A 25,536-nucleotide genomic window follows, 5' to 3' on the forward strand; every position below is an offset into this window, starting at 1 on the left:
ATTAGAAAATAGAAAAAATATTGAGTAAATTCTTAAAAAAGAGTTTGTATTTTTTAAAAATTCTCAATTAGCATCTCAACTTTCAAAAATTTTCACAAAGTTTTATTTTTTTAATGATGATATTATATTCGTCCATTGCCTCCGCCCACTATCATTGTTCGTCATCACTAAGGTCACGATTGGCGAAAGGGATAGGTCATGCCTTCTCACACTCTTTCCTTTCTCACATGACGGTTCTGAGCAAGATGTTAACTATAACTTCATTTTTCCTCTTTTGCAACCCTCTTAGCCTATGCTATCATCATTGACTAACTATGTCACAAGCGAGAATGATAAGACGAGATGTGCAAGGATGAATTTGACAAGGATCAACAGGATACATGAAGGTAAGGGTGGGTTTGATGGGGCAAAGTTGGTTACTTTGTTACTCAAATAGGTGAGAATAATAAGAGGAGGTAGGATATCATAGTTGGTCACTTATGTTATAAGGGGTGAGATATATTGAGGGACGACAGGGGTAGGTTCGGTTAGGGCCAATAAAGTTCATAGAGGTGAGGACAACAATGCAAGGCAAAAGCTGCTTCAACAAGATAAAGTTAAAATGATCTTTTTATATAAGAGAGAATGGTCTTTAAATTTTCTTAAAAGTTAAGATGTCCTATAAAAATTTCTCAAAACTAAATATTTTTTTAAAATTCATCTCTAAATATTACTAAGTAAATCATATTTCCTACATTATTAATAAAAAGCTATATGAATTAGTGTACGCATTAAAAATAATAGCTTCCTACATTATTATTATTATTATTATTATTAGCCGTTATAAATAATTAGACCTTTCCTACCCACTTTTATACCAGACTGTGGATCAATGGCGGCCTCTGCGGCCACAAATCCCATCAAACGGTGTAGGAAGCCCGAGCGAGAGGGAGAAGCGCTCAATTCCTCCCGAGTTTCTCCTCAATTCCGCTTCGTCTCCTTCCCTATCCTCGATCCGCCACGGCTTTTGCCGGCGGCGAATCTCAATAGCCGGCCCAGATGTCGGCAAGGCGTCGCGTCCTGCTGCTGCTCAAGCCTCTCGACGTCTACCCCCCAAGGCCCCCTGCTATTCCCAAACCGCCCTCCGCCACCTCCTCCACTTCTTCCCTACGTGGGCTAGACCAGAAGGTAACCTCTCCATCGCTGCACCTGTAAAATCATTGCTTGTAACACTTCGATCCTTTCCAGATCCCACTGCGACATAGGGTACTCATGCTATCGAGGGTTCCATCTAAAAGGTTGCTTTTGTTTGGAGATCATATAGAGACGAAATGGACCAGAAATTTTCTTCCTTTTTTTCATTTCTGTTTGGTTTCTAGCAGCCGAGGCATTTGGACTGAAGAAGGAAAGGCTCCTTTGGATGATGATACATGTTCTGTTAAGAGGGCTTTACATTAAGATAAACCGGCCAATTGGAATTGTTTGCAATCTTAGGGAGGTCTCCCCATCGAGAACTTGATCGAGCAGAAAATTCAGCCTGACTGGGCAGCCATTTTGGTGAGAAAAATGTTGGAGAAACTAGAAACTGAAGAGTCTTATGCTGTCGACAACCATAAGTATGTATCTTTTTCCAAAAAGAAGTTTGTAAGTCATTGTGCAATATAAAAGATAACTCTGGGGAAAAGATTGCTCCCATAAAAGAGTAGATCTATCTACCCTAGCTTTTTTTTGCAGCCCAATTTGCTGCTAGATTGCATTCACGGAAACAGTGTAAAATCATGAATGAACTTAGTCGTAAGAGGAGGTTTTTGATATCCCGCACTATACTGGCCACCACAAGTATATATATTATAGGCTTTTCAACTAAATTTTTTGTAAAAATTTTGCTAATAAGACTAAAATGCTGTGAGGAGGATATCATAGGCTTTCAAAATTCTGTGAAAGGTTGCTGAGTGTCCATGTGCTCGCTGCTCACCTACATCCTGTCTTGAATGTGATGATTTCCATTTTTCATGGTAGATTTTTGTACTGAGCAGGTGGTGGCTTGTTTTACTATTATGTGCGTGCAATTATTCTGTTGTTCTTTGTTCTCATTATAGTTTTGATGTGGGTATTGTGCAGATCTTAAACTATCTCAATGACAGGTGCAGGGTGCATAAGGACACGATCAATTTTTGCCAGGGCGTCTTGCGACGCAAGCCTCTTGATTGGGAACCTGTAGAACGGAACAATTTGTCTCATCCAATCCGTCGTGCAGATCTAGTGATCACTGTTGGTGGAGATGGTACTCTTTTGCAGGCGAGCCACTTTTTGGATGACTCGGTTCCAGTTTTAGGAGTGAATTCGGACCCCACGCAAGTTGATGAGGTCAGCTTAACAAACCTATAACATTGTGAGAGTGGATCTACTTACAGATTTGGATCTTTGTTGTTTCCGCCAGTTGTTAGGTCTCTCTGATATAAAGCAGTTCATGTTCCATTTTATTACATGTTTGTTGACAGTCATCGTTTCATTCTTTTTTCCCTAAGGTAGCAGTATCATTTCTCTTATTTAGGTTAACAAGTTCAGTGATGAATTTGATGCAACAAGAAGCACTGGCTATCTTTGCGCTGCTACCGCAGGTAACTTTGAGCAGGTAAACTTTGTATGGTTTCGAAGGATTTCTTTATCTTTATTGTTAAATTTATTAATATTCTCTTTTTCATTATTATCAACTTCTCGCTTGCTCCCTAGTCCTTACTATGAGAAGTTTGAAGATTCTTGGTTCTCTTCTCATTTTGCATTTACTCTTTAACTTCATGTTTCTTTTTCAGGTGCTAGATGAAATTCTCGAGAACCATAAGCACCCGACTGAACTCACAAGAATATCAATCAACTTGAACAATCGTCAATTACCAACCTTTGCTTTGAATGATGTTTTGGTTGCACATCCTTGTCCAGCATCAGTTTCTCGATTCTCATTTCGGTATGACACTTCATCAGAAAGACAATACTTATATTTTTCACATCATCCACTCTACTAATATTTTCCCTATCATTTAGAATCAAAAGCAGCAGAGAAGCGAGTTCACATTTAGTTAACTGCCGATCAAGTGGTCTTAGAGTTTCTACGGCAGCAGGATCAACAGCTGCAATGCTCTCAGCCGGAGGCCATCCCATGCCCATCTCCAGTAATGGCCTTCAGTACATGGTGAGGGAGCCGGTTTCACCAAGATACCTCGACACTCCATTGATGCATGGATTATTAGAACCTGATCAGCTGATGCATGTCGCATGGTATAGTCAAGAAGGTGTCATATATGTTGATGGCTCGCATGTCAAGCATTCAGTTCAGCATGGAGATACAATTGAAATATCGTCATTGGCTCCCATGTTGAAAGTTTATCTGCCTCAAAAAGAGCATCCATAAACAACTTATCCTCGTAATTAATCGCCTAGCCTGATTGATGAAAATGGATGTGGTATTAATCTTGGAAATATGGTGCCATTGAAGCAGCCTTTTATTTTTCCTTTTTCTTTCAATATTATTGCGTCAATTTCTTTGATGTACAATTTGCTTCCTGATCAGAATTAGTATCAAAATTCAACTCAAACCTTTTGTACTCTTATGTATAAAGAGAATGTTAATAGTGTCTTTGCATGAAGTCAATCAGGCTTTGACGTATTCAGTACATATTTACATAGCGTTCACCTACTTGAATTACGAGATTCATATAGACAAATTGTTATCATTATTTAAAATTATTCTTATAAAATCGCAGAATACTATTATGCCAGATAACAACTTGTTATTTATTACGCTAATATATCAACCATAAATTACACAGTATGATATCACCAGCAATAAAACAGTAACCTTATGAGGCCAGAAACTGAGTTGCTTTATGAGGCTGAAAAGACAATTGCCATCCAAGTGTGACAAACCATCGAGCAGCTTGCAAGCACAAGAGGCATGCCTTATTTGGCAGAAGGAAAATGGCAGAAGCAGCGTCCCAAGACATAACAACATATTACAGAGAAAGCAGATGATCTACTTATCATCGGAGAGGTGGCAGAGCTCCACCTGCTCCCACGACTCCAAGCTCTTGTCCTCGGTGTCGGTCTTGTAGAGGGCGAGCGCCGAGACCTCGAAGCTGAGGCTGAGGATCTCCTTGTCCAACGCCTCAACCCTCTGCCGAGCCCTCTCCTTCTCCTCCTCCGTCAGGTCCCCGTACAAGAGGCTCAGATGGGGCATATATGCTGCGATCCAAAGTCCACGATTAGCCCAAATCATATCGAAATCAAGGAAAAGAGCAAGCTTCGGGGGAAAAGCTTTTAGCGTACGAGTCGCGTTCTCGTATCCGAAGTGGCCGCAAGACAGGGCGCTGGTTTCCACCACCTTGCCAAGAGCAAAACATAGAACGAGATCAAGTCAGATCTTGGAGGAAATCTCAAGAAAGGAGGTACTTTGACTCGGGGTGGATCGTGCCTCGGGACTGGGATCGATGAGGAGGAAGACGCACTGGTAGAAGAAGGCGCCACGGGAGACTGCGGAGACGCGGGCGGGGTACGGGGAGAGCGCGGTACAGGCGGAACGGAAGCGGCGGAGGGCATCGTCGGGGCCGAGGGAGATGGCCCCGACAACGGTGATGTGGGGCTCGAATTTGGGGCCGCCGAACTCGGACCGTAGGGCGCCCATGAGGCTCTTGAGCCGGTCTCGGACATCCTCCGGCGGGAGCGCCCACACCGAGTAGACCCCCTTTGCGACCGCCGTCGGGCCTCCAGCCATCGACGCAAAGTGAACGCCGGCGGAAGAGAGTGAGGCGGAAGCTGCCGCTGCTGCGACGGGGGTGGAGGAACGATCCGTGGAGCCCGTATCGATCGCAGTGAGAAGGATATGCGAGCAAGATGACACAAATCGGAGCTGCGCGCACGTGAACTGAGCGTGTTGCTGGCAATATATACTACAACAACAACAAAATTAAAAATCCAATTATTTAAGATAGGATCTTTTATCGTAAGATTCACAAAAATTAAATATTTAATTAAATTTAAAATTTTAATTTTTATTAAAATTTGTATTTATTTTATTATATTATTAATATTAATTATTTTATCTTTTCTGACTATCGCTCGTGTCATGATATGATTTTCTTTCATATTAACGATATATAATTATTTATAAATAAAAATATTTTTAAATATTTCTTAGTAACTCCACAAATTCATCTAAACATTAATATATATTTTTATATTTTTTCTTAATTATCTAATATTTATGTTCATAAAATATTATTAATTTTATAATTATTTTGTAAAAAATTTTATTTAATTTCAAAGGTATTCATTGATCACACAAGACTCATAGCACCTCTTGACATTTTAACGATTTTATTTTTATTTTATAAATAATATCTTCATTGATCTCTTTATCTTATTGAATAATTGATTCATGATACCTAAAGTTTTTAACTTAAAATACTTTTTATTCATCAAATTTAATTATATTCTCTTATCTATTTCTAAAATTATTAAAATAGTATTTTATATATTCAATTTTAGTACTTCTTTGTTGAATCTCGTATTTTGATGATGAAACTACTTGATATATGTTTATGATTTAATCTGCGTTTTGAGTGACGCAGGATGCCTTGATCAGGATGAGACAATTAAAGCAGGAAAATCATGTTGTGCCGGAGGAACATGTCAGAAGATTGGACGTCGGGCCGGTGGATCGGTCGACGTATCGACAGAAGGCTTCGGGCCGTGGACTCGGGCATCGGGCCAAGAAGAGCGGGTATTGTGCTAAGGATATCGGAGTTGCGGAGTCAACTGGCCGATTGGGCAATAGGCCGCAGGAGAGGACGATGCGCCGAAGAATCAGACGAAGCGTCGAGGGACCAATGACATGCCGGACAACTTGGTTAATTGCTTAGGATTAATTGTCTCGATCGAAGTTTTGTTTTAATTGTGCAGGATTAACTATGATAACGATGAAGACATAAAGCGAAACAAAGTGTCGGAGTCAAGCGCGAAGGATTTGTTGCGAATTCGAGAGTTCGACGGAAGTCCGAAGATTCGTTGGGAGTTCGCGGAGCTCGCCGAGAAAGATCGGAGCTTGCCGAAGAAGCTCGTTGGAACTCGCTAAGAACAAATCGTGAAGTCTAGGAGCTTGCCGGGAGTCCGCAGAATGGTTTCCGAGAGTTCATCGGAAGACCGCCGGAAGTTTGCCGGAAGCTCGCTAGAAGAAGTCTTGACTTGCGGACTTTGTAATAGCTTAGAAAATGTCTTTAAATTCATAGTTAGCACGTTAATTAGGGTTAGGATTAGGTGTTAATCCTATAACCCAAGTAGGGGCCAATTAGGCCCAAGTTCGGGCTGGTTTGGACCAAGTTTGGAGCCAAACCAAGTGAGCTGGAATAGTGAAGAGGTGCCACCGCCAGGGTTGGAGGTAGCACCGCCCAGGCTATGTCTTCCTGCGAGGTTGGGAGGTGCAACCGCCCCAGCCAGGAGGTGCAACCGCCAGGGCTGCGAGGCTGGGAGGTGCAACCGCCCCAGCCGAGAGGTGCAACCGCCCAGAGCTCAGTCTTCGAGCTAGACTGGGCGGTGCAACCTCCTCTGCCAAGAGGTAGCACCGCCAGAGCTCAAGTTTCGAGCTCTGCCAGGCGATGCAACCACCGAGCTCAGTCTTCGAGCTCTGGCAGAGAGGTGCATCAGCCTGAGCTCAGTCTCGAGCTCTGCCAGGTGATGCAATTACCGAGCTCAGTCTTCGAGCTCTGGCAGAGAGGTGCATCAGCCTGAGCTCAGTTTCGAGCTCTGCCAGGTGATGCAACCACCGAGCTCAGTTTCGAGCTCTGCCAGGTGATGCAACCACCAAGCTCAGTCTTCGAGCTCTGCCAGGTGATGCAACCATCGAGCTCAGTCTTCGAGCTCTGGCAGAGAGAAGCAATCGCCTGAGCTCAGTCTTCGAGCTCTGCCAGGCGGTGCCACCTCTCCAGTCAAGAGGTGCAACCGCCTGATCCCAGAATTCTGGGATTTGATCGATTTGATCGTTTTGAGCTCGAATTTTGAATTGGGTTGGGGCCTATAAATACCCCACCCATTCAGCACTGAAAAGATATAGACCTACACCGAAATCTTGATCTTTTCTGTGATTCTAAGAAGCTCAAAAGTGTTGTAAAAGCCTTTAAGTCTCCTCCTTCTGTTCTTCAAGTTTTCAGTTGTAAAGTGAGGAGAGAAAGGTCTGTAAAGGTTGTCTCCTGAGCCTGTCAAAAGGAGAGAAATTGTAAAAGGGAAGTTTGGCCTTCGCCCATTGAAGGAAGGCACCTAGTTGACGTCGGCAACCTCATCGGTGGAGGAAGCCAAAAGTGGAGTAGGTCAAGGCTGACCGAACCACTCTAAATCTCTGGTTTGCGTTTATTTTCGAGCACTTTATCATTACTGCAAACCTCCCTCATTACTACTGCTCTCTGCGCTTTCACGAACAAGTTCTAAGTGCTGTTCTTCCGAATCTGCATTCAGACGTAAATTCGTATTTTCATACATTACAGTTTACGTTTACGTTTGATTCTGCAGAACTGTTTTCCGTGCTTTTACGAACGAGCTTCTTTGCAGTTTACACTTACACTTTAATCCTATTGATAACTGCAATCTGTCCTCTACGATTTTACGAACGAGTTTCAGCATTTAGACGTAAAACTGCATTCAGACGTAAATCGGCTTTCCTCGCTCAATCATCAGATCTCAGTTCACATTTACGTCTTGATTCCAACTGCATACTGCCTTCTGCGAGTATACAAACAAGTTTTTGAGTTTAGACGTAAATCTGCGTTTAGACGTAAAACTGCGTTTAGACGTAAATCTGCGTTTAGACGTAAATCTGCGTTTAGACGTAAATCTGCGTTTAGACGTAAAACAACGTTTAGACGTAAATCTGCGTATAGATGTAATTCTGCGTTTAGACGTAAAATAGTGTTTAGACGTAAATCTGAGTTTAGACGTAAACTGCGCTTAGACGCAAAACTACGCTTAGACGCAATCTGCGCTTAGACGCAAACTGCACTTAGATACAAACTGAGAATTTGCTTTTGCATCATAACAGTTTTTGAACGAACGCAGCTTTTGGTTTTTAATCGCTGTAAGATTTCCGCTGCACTAATTCACCCCCCCCCTCTTAGTGCTCTCGATCCTAACAATTGGTATCAGAGCGGGGTATTTCTCATTTCGGATTTACACCCGAGAGAAATGACTTTTCAAGAGGGCTGTTCGGTCTTTCGTCCACCGTTCTTTAACGGATTGGACTACACTTATTGGAAAACTCGAATGAGAGTTTTCTTAATTTCTCTAAATCTGGATTTATGGAATATCATTGAAAACGGTTTTCAACTTCCCTCCAAACCGATGAACGAATGGTCGGTTTTGGAGAAGAAGAATTTTTCTTTAAACGCAAAGGCTATGAATGCCTTATTTTGCGCATTGGACAAAAATGAGTTCAATCGGATTTCTACGTGTGAAACGGCTTTCGATATTTGGCGCACTCTTGAAATCACGCACGAGGGAACTAGTAGAGTCAAAGACTCGAAAGTTAATATTCTATTGCTTGATTTCGAGCTTTTTCATATGAAACCAAGCGAAACCGTTGTTGACATGTACACCCGTTTTATGGATGTCGTCAATGGTTTAAAATCACTTGGTAAACGCTTTTCGGATTTTGAACTCGTTAACAAAGTTTTGCGCTCACTTTCTAAAACTTGGGATTCAAAAGTAACTGCTATTCAAGAATCGAAAAACTTGAACCATTTTCCACTTGAAGAACTAATTGGTTCATTGATCACATATGAAATGACGTGCAATGCACGTGAAGAACTTGAGAACCACCTTCCAAAGAACAGGAAGGATTTGGAACTCTGGACAAATGAATGCCACTTGAGCGATGACTCAAGTGATGAGGACAATGATGAACAAACCAACCTTCCAAAGAACAGGAAGGATTTGGGACATAGAACATTTGAAGACCACTCGAGCATAAGCTCAAGTGATGGTGAACTTAAAATGAAACAAAAATTAAAAAGCAAAAAAAATGGAACTACTTGCTTTAAACGCAAGAAGAAGAACAAAAATTGGGATGAATCGAGCTCCTCCGAAGAAGAGAAAGTCAACAAAAGCAAGGCGGCAAACTACGCCTTAACAGCCTACAATGATGAGGTAATCGAAATCCCCCTAATTTACTTCGAAATTACATGATGCTTTTCATGATGCACTTTTCTTTTTCTTTAAATTGTGTTGAAAATTATATTTTTAATAATTTAACAATGAAAATGCAAAAATATGATCATGCTTGTAATCTTGAAAATGATAATGAAAATTGCATGTCTTATGTTAATGCAAGATAGAAATCTAATGATTTTACACCTAGTGAGATTAATCTTATGTAAGCAAGAATGTATATTTTGATGATTTTCATATTGCTTTTCAATGACGATACATGGCTTTTGTCCGGAAGGCTTGATATTTTTCATTGTCTTTGTTTATTAAATATAATGTATGGTTTTGACATAAGAATAAAGATTTGAGCATGCTGTTATAAAGTCAATCATAAATTAAAATTAAAGAAGTTTTAGGCATTTATAAGAATCATTCAAAATTATCTTCAATGAAACCCTGCTTAATGTTGCAATGAAAATATTAAAGTTATACTTGATGATTTCAGATTTGACAAATGCTACACTTTAAATATGAATCATTCTTCAATCAGATTAAATGCTTCAATCATTTTTCTAACTCTAGAGTTCTCGATTTTGGTGAAATACAAGTGATAAATTCATTTATGATATCTTGTAAATCACTTGAATTATGAATGAGTTTTTCTTTTTTATGATGTGTTAAAAGAATCACTTAAAAAGAAAATGTTTTTCCCATTTTATCGAGATTAATGATTTCATGATATTATGTGAATCTCGAAACTAATTTTGATGAAATAGTAATAACGTTATTCATGTTATGAATCTTAAAAATGATAATATGCTTCATGTGATAATATGAATACATGAAACACTTATGATATTCTGTGTATTCATAAAATATTTATCTCATCATCCAATAACTCTTCTTGATATTCCTTATGAGATGAAATGAAATAATGCATGAAATACAAATGAGGAGTTAATGATCATGCATAATAGGATGTAATGAATTCTAGATACCATCGTTTGAATATCTATGATCATGCTGCCAAAATGATGTATCATGAATGCTTGAATATCATGTTTGATATGCTCATGATGATGATTGATTTTTCGGTATCATGCATAAATTTTTTGAAATGTAATGTTAATAAATTTGTGCATTGAAACTATAATGATGCACAAATAAGAATGATTACTTACCTTTGTCATGATTTAGAAATTGATGTAAAGGGTTTTTCCCTTGTTGACAATGACAAAGGGGGAGATAGCTAGCTTGTACAAGTCAAGAAGATGAAAAAACTTGATTGCTAGCTTGCCTATCTCAAGAGGCAAAAATGCTAACTTGCACATCTAGCAAAACTTGACAAATTTGCATATATCAAGAAGCAAGAGTTGCTTTCTTGAACATCTCAAAATTGCTAGCTTGCGGGCCTTAAAATGTACAAATTTTTTGCTAGCTTGTATATGGTAAACCTGCTATCATACTATCATGATGATGAGTATGTCTTATCTTTATGATTGAATTTGAAAAACAATGGCAAAAATACGTCTTAATGATTGAACGTGTTAAAATTATTTTTCGAACCTTCTTGATTGAATGATTGAATCACTTGACTGGCATAATGATTTTACACAATTACATGTTGAAAATTATGTGCTTGAATACAAAACTTCCATGATAACAAGCATGCTTTACCTTCATGATTGTAATTGAATATCTATAGCAAAACCTTGTTCGAATGGAAGAAAGACTCAAATTTCATTTTCGGATTCTCTTGAGTCTAACATATCAAGTTCACTCTCTTCCAAACTTAACAAGCATATGCCATATCAAGTTTAGTTCATATCATTGATTTTTGACATATGTAATTGACTAGCAAATACATCTCTCATACACACATCATGTGAAAAATATTTTTTGAGAAATGGATTTGATGAATATGGATGAAAGTGTTTTTACTTGCAAGGATTTATTTCACATACATAACAACAAGCACTTATGCTTAAAATTTGCTTATATCGTTCTCCGTTTTGTTGATGACAAAGGGGGAGAAATATATGAATTGATGCTATGAACACTGATGCTAGGCTTGCATCATCAAGAGATATATGAATTGATATGATTGCCATATTTGCAATGCTTGCATCATTAAGAGATATATGAATTGATGCTATGATTGCCAAACTTGTATTATGCCATGTTTTCATCATGCGTTAAGATATCAAGAACTTGTATCGTAATTTTACGCGTTGATATCCTACCATGTGATGAAATGCTATAATTGATAAACACTTGAAATGTTTGCATTATGATATCAAAAGCCTACATCGCAATTTTTCATGTTGGTATTTGATATTAGCAAACTTGCATGATGATAAAACTTGATATTATGATTTTCATGCAATGAGTTGAACCAATATCACACACACTTGATTGTAGTACTTCTCCTTTTTGTTGATGACAAAGGGGGAGAAGTATGTTGATGACATGACATGTGATGCATAAGTTTATGCATAAGTTCATGTTGACGTGTTGCAAGTATTCATGATGAATATTGCAATGACTTGAATTCAGTTTGAATTCAAGGTTCTATCAATATGGCATATTGATAGGGGGAGTTTGTTTAAACTCCGGGAGTTAAGTTTAACTCCGTCATCAAGTGATTGTCATCATCAAAAAGGGGGAGATTGTTGAATCTCGTATTTTGATGATGAAACTACTTGATATATGTTTATGATTTAATCTGCGTTTTGAGTGACGCAGGATGCCTTGATCAGGATGAGACAATTAAAGCAGGAAAATCATGTTGTGCCGGAGGAACATGTCAGAAGATTGGACGTCGGGCCGGTGGATCGGTCGACGTATCGACAGAAGGCTTCGGGCCGTGGACTCGGGCATCGGGCCAAGAAGAGCGGGTATTGTGCTAAGGATATCGGAGTTGCGGAGTCAACTGGCCGATTGGGCAATAGGCCGCAGGAGAGGACGATGCGCCGAAGAATCAGACGAAGCGTCGAGGGACCAATGACATGCCGGACAACTTGGTTAATTGCTTAGGATTAATTGTCTCGATCGAAGTTTTGTTTTAATTGTGCAGGATTAACTATGATAACGATGAAGACATAAAGCGAAACAAAGTGTCGGAGTCAAGCGCGAAGGATTTGTTGCGAATTCGAGAGTTCGACGGAAGTCCGAAGATTCGTTGGGAGTTCGCGGAGCTCGCCGAGAAAGATCGGAGCTTGCCGAAGAAGCTCGTTGGAACTCGCTAAGAACAAATCGTGAAGTCTAGGAGCTTGCCGGGAGTCCGCAGAATGGTTTCCGAGAGTTCATCGGAAGACCGCCGGAAGTTTGCCGGAAGCTCGCTAGAAGAAGTCTTGACTTGCGGACTTTGTAATAGCTTAGAAAATGTCTTTAAATTCATAGTTAGCACGTTAATTAGGGTTAGGATTAGGTGTTAATCCTATAACCCAAGTAGGGGCCAATTAGGCCCAAGTTCGGGCTGGTTTGGACCAAGTTTGGAGCCAAACCAAGTGAGCTGGAATAGTGAAGAGGTGCCACCGCCAGGGTTGGAGGTAGCACCGCCCAGGCTATGTCTTCCTGCGAGGTTGGGAGGTGCAACCGCCCCAGCCAGGAGGTGCAACCGCCAGGGCTGCGAGGCTGGGAGGTGCAACCGCCCCAGCCGAGAGGTGCAACCGCCCAGAGCTCAGTCTTCGAGCTAGACTGGGCGGTGCAACCTCCTCTGCCAAGAGGTAGCACCGCCAGAGCTCAAGTTTCGAGCTCTGCCAGGCGATGCAACCACCGAGCTCAGTCTTCGAGCTCTGGCAGAGAGGTGCATCAGCCTGAGCTCAGTCTCGAGCTCTGCCAGGTGATGTAATCACCGAGCTCAGTCTTCGAGCTCTAGCAGAGAGGTGCATCAGCCTGAGCTCAGTTTCGAGCTCTGCCAGGTGATGCAACCACCGAGCTCAGTTTCGAGCTCTGCCAGGTGATGCAACCACCAAGCTCAGTCTTCGAGCTCTGCCAGGTGATGCAACCATCGAGCTCAGTCTTCGAGCTCTGACAGAGAGAAGCAATCGCCTGAGCTCAGTCTTCGAGCTCTGCCAGGCGGTGCCACCTCTCCAGTCAAGAGGTGCAACCGCCTGATCCCAGAATTCTGGGATTTGATCGATTTGATCGTTTTGAGCTCGAATTTTGAATTGGGTTGGGGCCTATAAATACCCCACCCATTCAGCACTGAAAAGATATAGACCTACACCGAAATCTTGATCTTTTCTGTGATTCTAAGAAGCTCAAAAGTGTTGTAAAGCCTTTAAGTCTCCTCCTTCTGTTCTTCAAGTTTTCAGTTGTAAAGTGAGGAGAGAAAGGTCTGTAAAGGTTGTCTCCTGAGCCTGTCAAAAGGAGAGAAATTGTAAAAGGGAAGTTTGGCCTTCGCCCATTGAAGGAAGGCACCTAGTTGACGTCGGCAACCTCATCGGTGGAGGAAGCCAAAAGTGGAGTAGGTCAAGGCTGACCGAACCACTCTAAATCTCTGGTTTGCGTTTATTTTCGAGCACTTTATCATTACTGCAAACCTCCCTCATTACTACTGCTCTCTGCGCTTTCACGAACAAGTTCTAAGTGCTGTTCTTCCGAATCTGCATTCAGACGTAAATTCGTATTTTCATACATTACAGTTTACGTTTACGTTTGATTCTGCAGAACTGTTTTCCGTGCTTTTACGAACGAGCTTCTTTGCAGTTTACACTTACACTTTAATCCTATTGATAACTGCAATCTGTCCTCTACGATTTTACGAACGAGTTTCAGCATTTAGACGTAAAACTGCATTCAGACGTAAATCGGCTTTCCTCGCTCAATCATCAGATCTCAGTTCACATTTACGTCTTGATTCCAACTGCATACTGCCTTCTGCGAGTATACAAACAAGTTTTTGAGTTTAGACGTAAATCTGCGTTTAGACGTAAAACTGCGTTTAGACGTAAATCTGCGTTTAGACGTAAATCTGCGTTTAGACGTAAAACAGCGTTTAGACGTAAATCTGCGTATAGACGTAATTCTGCGTTTAGACGTAAAACAGTGTTTAGACGTAAATCTGAGTTTAGACGTAAACTGCGCTTAGACGCAAAACTGCGCTTAGACGCAATCTGCGCTTAGACGCAAACTGCACTTAGATACAAACTGAGAATTTGCTTTTGCATCATAACAGTTTTTGAACGAACGCAGCTTTTGGTTTTTAATCGCTGTAAGATTTCCGCTGCACTAATTCACCCCCCCCTCTTAGTGCTCTCGATCCTAACATTCTTAATATAAAATCTTTAGTTTTCTAAATCTTACCTACATAACTCAAGTTTATAATTAATTCTACTCAGATTCTCGTCAACTAAGATAATATCAACAGTATACAATATACACCAAGGAGGTAAGTGACTAATAAATTTATTCATTATCAATGCAAAAAGATAGAAACTTAATATGAATTCTCGGTATAATCCTATGTTAATAAGAAACTCATTAGACACACTTCCTATAGTTTTAATATTAGTAGTTATATTATCATACATATTTATAATAACATCAATATAATTTAATTAGTAGATACATATTTTTTTTCTAAAACCCACCATAATAAATCTTCAAGAACTCTATTATAGGTTTTCTTTAAGTTAATAAAAATTATTTGTAAATCAAATTTTCTCCTTATATTTTTTCATTAATTATCTTAATAAATAAATAGCTTCTATGGTTAATCTTCCAAACATAAAATTAAATTAATTTTCTATGATTTTTTTTTCAATCCTTATCTAATTTTAATTCCTCTACAATTTAAATAATTGTGTATATTACCTCTATTTTTTAAATTGGTATTATAAAACTCTTTCTCCAATCATTAGGCATCTTTCAAATCTTATAATTTTATTAAATAAACTAGTTAACTAAACTACTTCCTTAATCTTTAATTTTTTTTATACTATCAAGCCTCACACTATTAGCTTTTTTAATATATTTTTTTACTTCATTAACTTTAATTTTATGAATAATTCTATAATTATTAAATCTATCATTATTATTTATCATTAAATCTAAATCTTGTATGGAATATTTATTACATAATTTATAAAAATATTTTTTTAAATCTTTTTTAATTTTATTATCATTAACAAGTATTCTTTGAATTTCATTTAAGTGCATCTAATATTACCTAAATCTTTATACTTTCTTTTCATAGCTTTATTTTTCATCATCTTTAGTACCTAATTTTATTATAAAAATTATTATAAGCTTTATATCTTGTCATACTAATAGCTTTTTATCTTCTTTAAGATTCTTTAGATTTTTTATTTTTTTATTTTTTATAGTTTTATTTATTTTTAAAATATTTTTTAAAAACTTTCTCACACCACCATCAACTTTCTTTTAAGGTTGTATATCTGTATTTAATTTCACAAAGAATCTCCTTTTGTAAGCTCCTAATCTTATTAGCCTATGTAGTCTAAATAATATCAATATTATCCTTACGTGAGTTTTAAGTCATCTCACTTTTCATCTTATTTTTTTAAAAGTATTTATATTAATATATTTAAAATTTTACCATTTAGTCCTAGTAATTTGTTCTATTATCTTTTTTCTCTTTTATTTTTGATAGTAAATATATAATAGTATTTGTTGAATCTGATGATGAAATCAATTGATGAGTTTATGGACTAATATACTTTTGAGATAGTAATATAGAAAATACTTCGATCATGGACTCGAACTATCAAAGGACAAATTATCGAAGTAGGAGACTCAAATGTGCTGGGAAAAGTATCATGCCGGAAATTGGATGTCGACTTAATGGATTGGTCGATGTGTCGAAGATTGGACTTTGTGTTATATGTTCAAGCATCAATCTAGAAGGATCAGGTATTGTGCTAAAAGATCGGATGTTGTAAGAAAGTTGATATACCGATAAATTGAGCGATATATTGAAGGAAAAGATGATGTGCTGGAGGTTTGAATGATGTACCGGAAGATTGGATGACATGCTAGAATGACATACAATATGCTAAAAGCTTCGTAATGTACTAGATATGTGGTTGGATTGTTAAAGTCTTGATCGAATTTTTTTGAGTCAAATTGAGTTGGTACTAGGCTGAAACCATGCCAACCTATCAAGGAACACATTGTTCTTGATCTAAGGCCGAATTGGGCCTATTAGAAGATCAAATCACTAACCAAAAGTAGGCCTGGGTAGTGGTACCACTTGAGTCAGTCAAAAAATACTATTTATGCTTTTTCGATAATTTCGGTTGTAGTATCGTCCATGTCGATAGTAGTACCATCCAGGGCAATGGTAGTACTGCCTAGGCTGGTGATAGTACCACTAAAGCCTTGATTTGTGGCCTCGTTACGATGATAGTACCATCCAGTGCGGGTAATCCTAAAATTTTGAAGATTTAAATTTTTGGCTCCATTTTTGAAGCCTTTTGGGGGTCTATAAATACTCCACTCATGCTTACTTGATGGAGCACGGATTTATGCGCACAAAAGTATTATAAACTCTCTCTTTAAGCATTGTTTGTATCTCTTCATTCTTCTTAAGTTTAGAGGTAATTCTAAATTGTAGGAGGCGAGGTATCTTGTAAAAGAGTAAATATAAAGGTTTTCTCCTAAGCTTGTTAAAAGGATAAGAGTTGTAAAGTGTTAGTCATAGGTGCCCTGCAAGCTAATTATATGAGTGATGACACGTGTGACATGACACACATTCTTTTTGCTTATTATTATTATGGTATTTTCTCACTTTATATAGCTTATTGCATGTATACATTGTGATGTCCATGGATTTGTGCAATGGAAATCGGATCGTGATGAGATCATGATAATGAGACTGATTCACATTTAAACACATACCCTAAATAATCCCGGTCATAGGTTCCTCGAGTGGGACATTGAGATAACTATACAAACTGGTGTACTGTATACCTATCTATATAATGGAGGTGGCTAGTCTTATAGCTACTCATGTGGGGATACTAGGGATACAATATAGGTGCTCATTGGAGAATGAGTTTACTGATTGATTCGCTCATGAAATGCTAGATGGTTGATGATGCCTCATTGTCAAACAACGATTTCGTTGTCCTAGTAGTGTATTTAGTCCTTAGACTTGAGATACCAAGGATGTCCTATATGAGTACTCCACTCTTTGATACCATGCTTATAGGTCTGAAAGTTTTAGATCTAACACAACCGGTCATTGGGAGTGATAGCCAACCTTACAAGGGCTATTGAGTGTCGATATAGGATCATCCACTCTTAGTGTTATAAGAGAAATATCCCATGTGTTCTTGCTTAGGCAAATCCCTACCTATGGTCATTTGGATTGAGAGAGAAAGAGTTCTTCGGGAGAATCTGATTAGAGCGAGACTCGAGTACAAACCGTATGGGCCTGACAGCACCATGACTAATATACAATATCTGGGATATTAAATAAATGAGAGACTATAGATATATGGTAACTAAGGACAAATAGGTCTAAAGAATTGAATTCTCCTATATCGTCTGAGGACTACTACGTAGTGGCCTAGTACATCCGTAGTCGATGGGTTGAGTGACTTGTTATAGAGATAATAATTCACTAAGCCAAAAGGAGTTCTAACAGATATGATTTATGTCCAACTCGATATTGGGCCTAGAGGGATACACATAATGATAGATGTTGCGACGAGTAGAGGTTCAGATATAAGATATCCGTTAGAGCTTCTATCTTATTGGATATCCAATAAGCCCCTAAATTATTAGATAGATGAGATCCAATAAGAGTCAATGAAAGATTATTGGATAGAGATCCACTAATCTAAGAGGCTTAGGTAGTTAGATGGAGATCCAATACCTAATAGGGTAGGATCCATTAGGGTTAACTTGACAAAGGGTTTCTATAAATAAGAGGGAACCATTGGGCCATAGGCTAGGCCTTCTTGGCTGCCACCTTATAATCTCCTTTCCCCTTCTCCTCCTCAACCAACAAATATAGAGATTTGGGCAGCAATTCGAGGAGCGTCTTCGCAGCCCCTACCATGTGGATCACTACTAGAAAGGCGGATACTTGACCTCCTTTATCCTCTCTCATAGATCTATAGGATTTTAAGGATATCCAATTTCTCTAGGTAATACAACTATTGTTAGGATCGAGTCAGTATTGAGAGACTAGGGAGGGGGGGCGTTGGGTGAGAGGTGTGGGGGGAGTGAATTAGTGCTTTCGTTGAAATCACTAGTTTAAAAAACTTTCATTCGATGAAAAACTATATCATAAAGATGTTAACTTGAAACTGTACGGATGCGTAGTGAATAAGTAAGTAAAACAGTTTGTAATGAAGTAAATGGCAACAATAGAAATGCAAACCGAGTTTTATAATGGTTTGGTTATCGTGATCTATATCCACTCTCGATTCCTCTTCACTTGAGGCCACCGACTTCCAATATCGATCTTCTTTTAATGGGCGAAGATCAACTATCCTTACAACTCGATTCTTCTTTTGACAGGTTCAGAAGAAAACCTTTACACCCCCACTACCTCCTCTCTTAAACTTCACAAACTCTTAGAGCTTGAGAGGAGTTCTCACAAGATTATAACAGCATTTTTCTTTCTTTTTACTCTCGGTTCTTGTGTTTCTGAGTAGGGATGAGAGGGGTATTTATAAGCCCTAAATATATTCAAACTTGGAGCCTAAAAGTGTCTCATCCCTGATTTTCGGGGTACTAGCAGTACCACCACCCGTAGCACTAACATTGGGCGGTACCATTGCCCAATCTGGTGGTACTACCGCTTGACACAATCTCGGAGACTATGTCTTAGAGATTGAGCCTTAGGTGGTGCCACCGCCTGGACCAGCGGTGCCACCACCTAACCCAACTTTTGGGTCACTGAATGGGCCTTTCTCTTGGCCCAAAATAGCCCCACTTTAGGCCCAATTGGCCCATAATTAAGTTGACTTAATTACATTCTAAACCAACCCAATTATGACATAAACTAACTTGAACTAGATAAATTATTACAAAGCACAAATCATCTATTGTTCGGCATGTCATTGGTTCTTCCAACGCTTTGTCCGATCCTTCAGCGTATCGTCCTCTCTTTCGACGTATTGCCCAATCGACATATTGAATTCTCACAACATCCGATCTCCTTAGCACAATGTCTAATCTTCTTGGAGTAATGTCCGATCTTCTTGGCCCGATGCCCGAACTCATGGCATGAAGCCTTTTGTCGATACGTCGACCATTCCTTTGGTCTGACATCCAATCTTCTAACATGTTCAATACCAACCCAACTTCTTATTCTTTCTGCTTTAATCAATTTGCCTCTCTTGATCGAAGCTAGTCCTACATCACTCAAAATACAGATTAGATCATAACATTATCAATTGGTTTCATCATCAAAATTCGAGATTCAACAACTATCTCACACATGGTTTTCACTCTTGCGGGCTTTTGCACATCAATCTTCATACGATGACATACACCTATTGAGAAATATGAGATTTTTGTTTTTTATTCTTTCGCTACGTATGTGATATCACCCCTAGATTTCCTTATAGTGATATCAAAGCCAAGATGCTCATGTGAAAGATTATTTTTGAACTATGTGTGTTATGTTTTAGAAAAGCTTTTGACGTCAAAATCATTGACGCAAAATGTGAGAGAGGGCAGCAACTATTGCTACTCTCATAGGTTGGCCAAAGGCTGCTTGTATCCTTGGCCGAGAGCTCCCATGCAGGCAGGGGCTATAGGAGACCGACCGATTGCTCACAAGGGCGGTGCCTATAGCATAGGTGATAGCACTCGCGAGCTGCCTGTAGGCATAGAGCTCGCAATAGCCACGCCCGTAGCGGCGCTCACCGCCCACAATGGCAAGATGCGATCGTTGGTAGGGTGGTGGCAATCACAACGCAGTAATCAGGAGCAAGGAGGAGGATTAGGGTTTTTGGGAGAAAATGGTAGTTTTGCCGCTCAAAATTTTAAAAATTTTGAGGTTTGTCCTTTATATCTAAATTACCTAAATAACCTTCATAATTCATAAAATTCCCTACATGTCTTGAATTTCAAAAAATATTAGTTAATTAAAAGATTTAATTCACTATTATTATTTATCTAGTAGTCTTATATAATGATATGAATATGTGATGTATGATATAAACAGATGATCATGGATCGTGTGATGTGATGTATGTGTATGCTGTGATCATTATTATTATTATTATTGAGGCCTGCGAGTCTCTATTTTTTCTTATTTATTATCGGGCTTGCATGCCTGTGATTATGTTATAATTACTCAAGAAGACGCAATAGAAGTGTGGAGGCTATAGCGGGACCCACGAGGTTGAGGCGGATGATCGCGACACATAGAGATGAGCTGAGATGCCGATGAAATCGACGAGGACGAGATAGACGATCACAAGATATGGAGATGCGCGGATGCATACATAGATCGTGATGTGAGTGATTGGGCCCATTAGCTCGGGCTTTATCATATTAAGTTGTGTCCATGATCAACTAATGTGATTGCTTATGTGATGTGTGATTGCTTGTACACCTACTATCTGTGTGTGTGTGCATATATATATATATATATATATATATATATATATATATATATATATATATATATATATATATATATATATATATATATATATATATATATATATATATATATATATATATATATATATATATATATATATATGTGACACGTCATAGGAGATCGAATTAAAATCCCATATTTCGATAATATTAAGTCGGTAAACGTGAGGTAATTAGATTGAACCACGTGGCCTTCCATTGTTATAGGAAGAAATTAGTTCTCGACGTAGGTTGAGCTGGTCGAGAGTCCCTCGAGGCTCACCTATATCGCGATTCGATATCTTGCCTATGATATAGAGATGTCATTGGTGACACGAGGACGTGATATGCTTGGTCGAGTCCCTCGAGGGCATATCATCAAATTAGACTCATCTTGTAATAATAGTGATGACTTAACTGAACATTAAGGTTGGTTGAGTCTCTCAAGACCATGATGGTTCGAAGGTCGAACATGATGAGAATCATAAGGAATTATGATTGACAAGAGTTGCTTACCTTTTGGGGCTTAGTGTGATTGGTCGAGTCACTCGAGATTACACTAAGATGCCGATCTCCACTATAAGTCTGCTGGAGACTTTCTTTTCATGCGTTTAGGGTGTTGCATGTGTTGAACCTTGGATTTTGATGATGAAACCAATTGATGAAGTTTATAATATAATCTGTATTTTGAGTGATGTAGGACTAGCTTCGATCATGAAGAGACAATTAAAGTAGGAAGAATCAATGTTGGGCCAGAGTGGAATATGTCAGAAGATTGGACATCGAGCCGGACGATCAGTTGACATGTCGGCAGAAAGCTTTGTGTCATGAGATCGGGCATCGGGCCTAGAAGAGCGAGCATTACGCTAAGGAGATCAGAGTTGTGGAGTGTTGAATCTCAGATTTTGATGATGAAAACAATTGATAATGTTTATGATTTGATTTGCATTTTGAGTGACATATGAAGCTTTGATCATGGAGAGACAATTAAAGCAGGAAGAATCAAATTGGGCCATAGAGAAACATGTCAGAAAATTGGACGTCGAGCCGGAGGATCGGTCAACGTATTGGCAGAAGACTTCAGACCATGAGTTCGGGCATCAGGCCAAGAAGAGCGGTAATTACGCCAAGGAAATCAGAGTTGCGAAGGTCAACTAGCCGATTAGGCAATAAGCCACAAGAGAGGATGATGCGCCAAAGAATCGGACGAAGCCTTGATGAACCAATGACATGCCGGACAACATGATTCAAGCTTTGAAATAATTATCTAGATCAAAGTTGGTTTTAATTATACAAGATTAACTACGATAGTGATCAAGGCATAAAACAAAATGAAGTCCCGAAGTCAAGAATGAGATTTCGTTGGGAGTTCGAGAGTTCGTCGGAAGTCCGGACGTTCATCGAAAGTTTTATCGGAACTAACCGAGAAGTCCAAGTGCTTGCCAGAGAAGCTCGTCGGAACTCACCAAGAAGATCATCGTGAAGTCCAGGAGCTTGTTGGGAGTCCACTAGAACATTACCGAGAGATCGTCGAAAGTTCGCCGGAAGCTCGCCGGAAGAAACCAAGACTAACCGGATCGGATTTGCTTAGTGTATGCCTTAGAATTCATAGTTAGCATATAAATGGGTTTGGAATTGGGTCAACCCAATTAGGGACTAGTTGGGCCCATGTATGGACTATGTTGGACCAAGTGAAAGGTCCAAACAGTGACCCAACGGATGGCACCATCGTGGCACAGTCTACGAGACTATGTCAGGCGATGGTACCGCCTAAACTCAGTCTCTGAGACTGTCAAGCTGTGGTACCGTTAGTCTTGGTGGTGGTACCGCCTAGTATCAGTGCTACAAGTAGTGGCACTGCCCAGCACATGCAATGGTACCGCTAGGACCCGGGAAACCCGGGATGAGATTTTTTTTAGGCTCCAAGTTTGAATCAACTTGAGGCTTATAAATATTTCTCTCATCCCTGATTAATAAATATAAGAATTAAGTAAAAAAAAAATAGAAACACTCTATTGTAATCTTGTGAGAACTGCTTTAAAAGCTTTAAGTTTTAGTATAGTTTTAGAGAGAAGTGAAGTAGGTGTAAAGGTTGTCTCCTAAACCTGTGAAAAGGAGAAGATGGTTGTAAAATGGTAGTTGATCTTTACCCATTGAAAGAAGATTATTAATGGATGCCGGTGGCCTCGATGGAAGAGGAATCGGTAGAGTGGATGTAGGTCATGATGACCGAACCATTATAAAACGATTTACATTTAAAATATTTGAGCAATTTATCTTTATTGTAAACTACTTACTTTCCTACTGCTTTTACTACCTTACAAAAATGCTTTCAAGTTAATATCTCTCTGAAATGATTTTTGTCGAAATCGATTTTTATGGTACGAAGATATTTTAAATCGATACTTTTATCTATTGCACTAATTCACCCCCCCCCCCTCCTCTTAGTGCCGACTCGTTCTTAACAGTTGGTATCAGAGTCTTATTTTTCTCATTTGTTTTAACACCCAAGAGAAATGGCTCCTTTCGCCTTTCAAGAGGACTTTTCTATCGTTCGTCCTCCTATATTCAATGAGACGGACTACACTTATTGGAAAACTCATATGAGAGTTTTCTTGCTTTCCTTAAACCTTGATTTATGGAACATTGTTGAAAAAGATTTTTAAAAGTCTTCTACTCTTATGAACGAATGAACTGATTTGGAGAAGAAAACTTTTACTTGAAATTCTATAGCTATGAATGCTCTATTTTTTGCCTTAGACAAAAATGAATTCAATCATGTTTCGATAGGACCCTAGTAGGGTTGGGTCCTACTCAACCAAGAAGTAGTTAATAAAACCCGGTGAGATTGTAATAAACCCCACCTAACCGCCTCTATCCTATAAAGAAGAGTGGCTAGAGTTTATATTTGGGCCTTTGGGCTTCCTAGCTACCGCCCCATTTTACTGGGTTGGTTGGTTAGGGTTAAGGGCAAAAGGGGTAACTCACTTAAGAAGCAACCCCTAGAGCTAGGGTGTGGATAGGGCTAGGGTTTGGAGCCCTATATAAGCATGTAGCTTCCATTTCTTTGGGAATAATATGTATCTACAATTGCAGCCATTTGGCCAACTTCTAGGAGGGTGGAACCCCTATAGCGTTCCAAGGAGTGATCTCCCTCAAAGATCAATCCACATAGAATTCATCTGGGGTTCTATCATCTGGTATCAGAGTAACGATCTTGTTGCTTTTGCTGCCACCTCCGTTGCCCTTTTAACCACCACTTCTCTTAACCGATACATGCCTTTAACCCGACAATAAAAGAGAGATCTTAATATTATAAATTTGGAGGCATATACTATGACATCTGAGGAGGCAATCAATGCTAAATTCAAAGCATTCGAGATGCAAATGAAGGATAAGATTTGGACTCTCTTTACCAAACTCAAATTGGGCTGACCACCAAGCTCGAAGAAATCACATCAAGGGGAGAGCTCTGACCAATCACACCAAGCCCAAAGAGATTATTTCCAAGAGAGGGGAGGCTCGATGGCCGATCCCTACTATCCATACATGAGGGTGGACTTCCCTAGATGGGAAGAAGGAGACCCGATTGGTTGGATCTCGCGCATAGAGCGATATTTTCGGTACCACAAAACCACAGATGCATCTATGGTAGAAATTGTAGCTATATATCTTAAAGGGGATGCCATATAGTGGTTTGACTAGTTCGAACATACTCATGGAGTTCTCTCATGATGACAATTCAAAGAAGGACTGCTGATCCGCTTCGGACCAACCGATTACGAGAACATTGACGGATAACTAGCAAAGATCTGACAAACCTCTACCATTCAAGAGTACCAAACTAGGTTTGAAAGGTTATCTAATTAAACTCGTGATTGGTCTAAAAAATAGCTATTGGGGATCTTCATTGAGGGCTTGAAGCCGGAGATCCGGAGAGAAGTTAAAGCGTGATAACCGTACATGCTTATGGCAGCCATCTCTTTCACATGACTTCAAGAGTAGCGATTGAATCGTGAAGCTTGGAGGACTAGAGTCACTCCTCGACCAGCAATACTAAAGCCCTCAACCCCCTCTACTATCAACCAAGCCCCTACACCAAAAAGGTTGACAAGAGAAGAGCTTCGGGAGCGATCTGCGAAGGGGTTATATTGGCATTTCGACGAGCCATGGAGCCGTGAGCTTCGCTGTAAGAAAAGGGAGACTTCTTGTGATTGAACCAGTCTAAGAAGAGGTCATTGAATATCCAGAAGAGAGCCTTAAATATGAAGAAGAAGATGCAGAAGAAGAGCCACAATTGACTGACTTTATGGTACATGCGCTAACCGGCAACTCAAACCCACAAACAATGAAAGTTGGAGGCCTTCTCAAGCAACAACTGATCACTGTTCTCATTGACATGGGCAGCACTAATAACTTCTTAAATAGTAAGGTTGCTGCTCTATTGGTGCTCCATATCGAAGGTTGCAATAAGTTTGATGTAAAGGTTGCCGACGGCAGAATCCTAAAGTGCAACCAAAGATGCCTGTAGGTAAAACTATTACTTCAAGACCAAGAAATTATCACCAACTTCTTCCTCCTATCAATTGATGACTATGAAGCTATGCTTTGCATTGAATGGATGAATATGCTAGGTGATGTCTCTTGGAACTTTTCCAAGTTAATTATGAATTCTACTGCAAATGCAAACAGATCATCCTACGCGGGAAGCGCGGAAGCAATGTAACCACCGTTTCAACCCAACGAATGGAGAAAGTTTTACACAAGGTAAATGGTGGTTTTTTTATACATCTCCAG

The 25,536-nt window shown here is 39.3% G+C and overlaps 2 protein-coding genes across 5 annotated transcripts; one reads left to right on the top strand and one right to left on the bottom strand.

Moving 5' to 3' along the window:
- Positions 1-880: 880 nt before the first annotated feature.
- On the top strand, positions 881-3,628 carry LOC135583762 (probable NADH kinase). Of its 4 annotated transcripts, XM_065142399.1 has the most exons (7): positions 1,085-1,167; positions 1,228-1,277; positions 1,362-1,595; positions 2,124-2,346; positions 2,534-2,614; positions 2,793-2,944; positions 3,022-3,628. In XM_065142399.1, exons 3-7 carry the CDS (start codon positions 1,546-1,548, stop codon positions 3,386-3,388), a joined length of 873 nt encoding a protein of 290 aa, XP_064998471.1. In that variant the 5' UTR covers positions 1,085-1,167; positions 1,228-1,277; positions 1,362-1,545; the 3' UTR covers positions 3,389-3,628. The 4 variants fall into 4 exon arrangements, with proteins under 4 accessions (XP_064998469.1, XP_064998470.1, XP_018679692.2 ...); XM_065142397.1 differs by lacking the exon at positions 1,362-1,595 and having other exon boundaries at positions 881-1,167; XM_018824147.2 differs by lacking the exon at positions 1,228-1,277 and having other exon boundaries at positions 1,030-1,167.
- A 185-nt stretch (positions 3,629-3,813) lies between these two features.
- Positions 3,814-4,878, bottom strand: LOC135632840 (cyclic phosphodiesterase-like). The gene is made up of 3 exons (XM_065141658.1): positions 4,448-4,878; positions 4,303-4,357; positions 3,814-4,218 (listed from the first exon to the last, which is right to left on the bottom strand). Exons 1-3 carry the CDS (start codon positions 4,745-4,747, stop codon positions 4,010-4,012), a joined length of 564 nt encoding a protein of 187 aa, XP_064997730.1. The 5' UTR covers positions 4,748-4,878; the 3' UTR covers positions 3,814-4,009.
- Between the last annotated feature and the right edge of the window lie 20,658 nt (positions 4,879-25,536).

This window comes from Musa acuminata, chromosome BXJ3-3 (assembly GCF_036884655.1).
Source record: "Musa acuminata AAA Group cultivar baxijiao chromosome BXJ3-3, Cavendish_Baxijiao_AAA, whole genome shotgun sequence".
Classification (NCBI taxonomy): Eukaryota; Viridiplantae; Streptophyta; class Magnoliopsida; order Zingiberales; family Musaceae; genus Musa; species Musa acuminata.

Bases quoted from the DNA above. Each gene is read 5' to 3' on its own strand.
- LOC135583762 (XM_065142397.1), top strand. From the start codon at position 1,039: ATGTCGGCAAGGCGTCGCGTCCTGCTGCTGCTCAAGCCTCTCGACGTC. The intron at 1,168-1,227 runs GTAACCTCTCCA...GATCCTTTCCAG, and splicing joins TACGTGGGCTAGACCAGAAG to ATCCCACTGCGACATAGGGT. The intron at 2,615-2,792 runs GTAAACTTTGTA...TTTCTTTTTCAG, and splicing joins CCGCAGGTAACTTTGAGCAG to GTGCTAGATGAAATTCTCGA.
- LOC135632840 (XM_065141658.1), bottom strand. From the start codon at position 4,747: ATGGCTGGAGGCCCGACGGCGGTCGCAAAGGGGGTCTACTCGGTGTGG. The intron at 4,358-4,447 runs GCACGATCCACC...GCTCTTGGCAAG, and splicing joins TCATCGATCCCAGTCCCGAG to GTGGTGGAAACCAGCGCCCT. The intron at 4,219-4,302 runs GTACGCTAAAAG...TTTGGATCGCAG, and splicing joins CGGATACGAGAACGCGACTC to CATATATGCCCCATCTGAGC.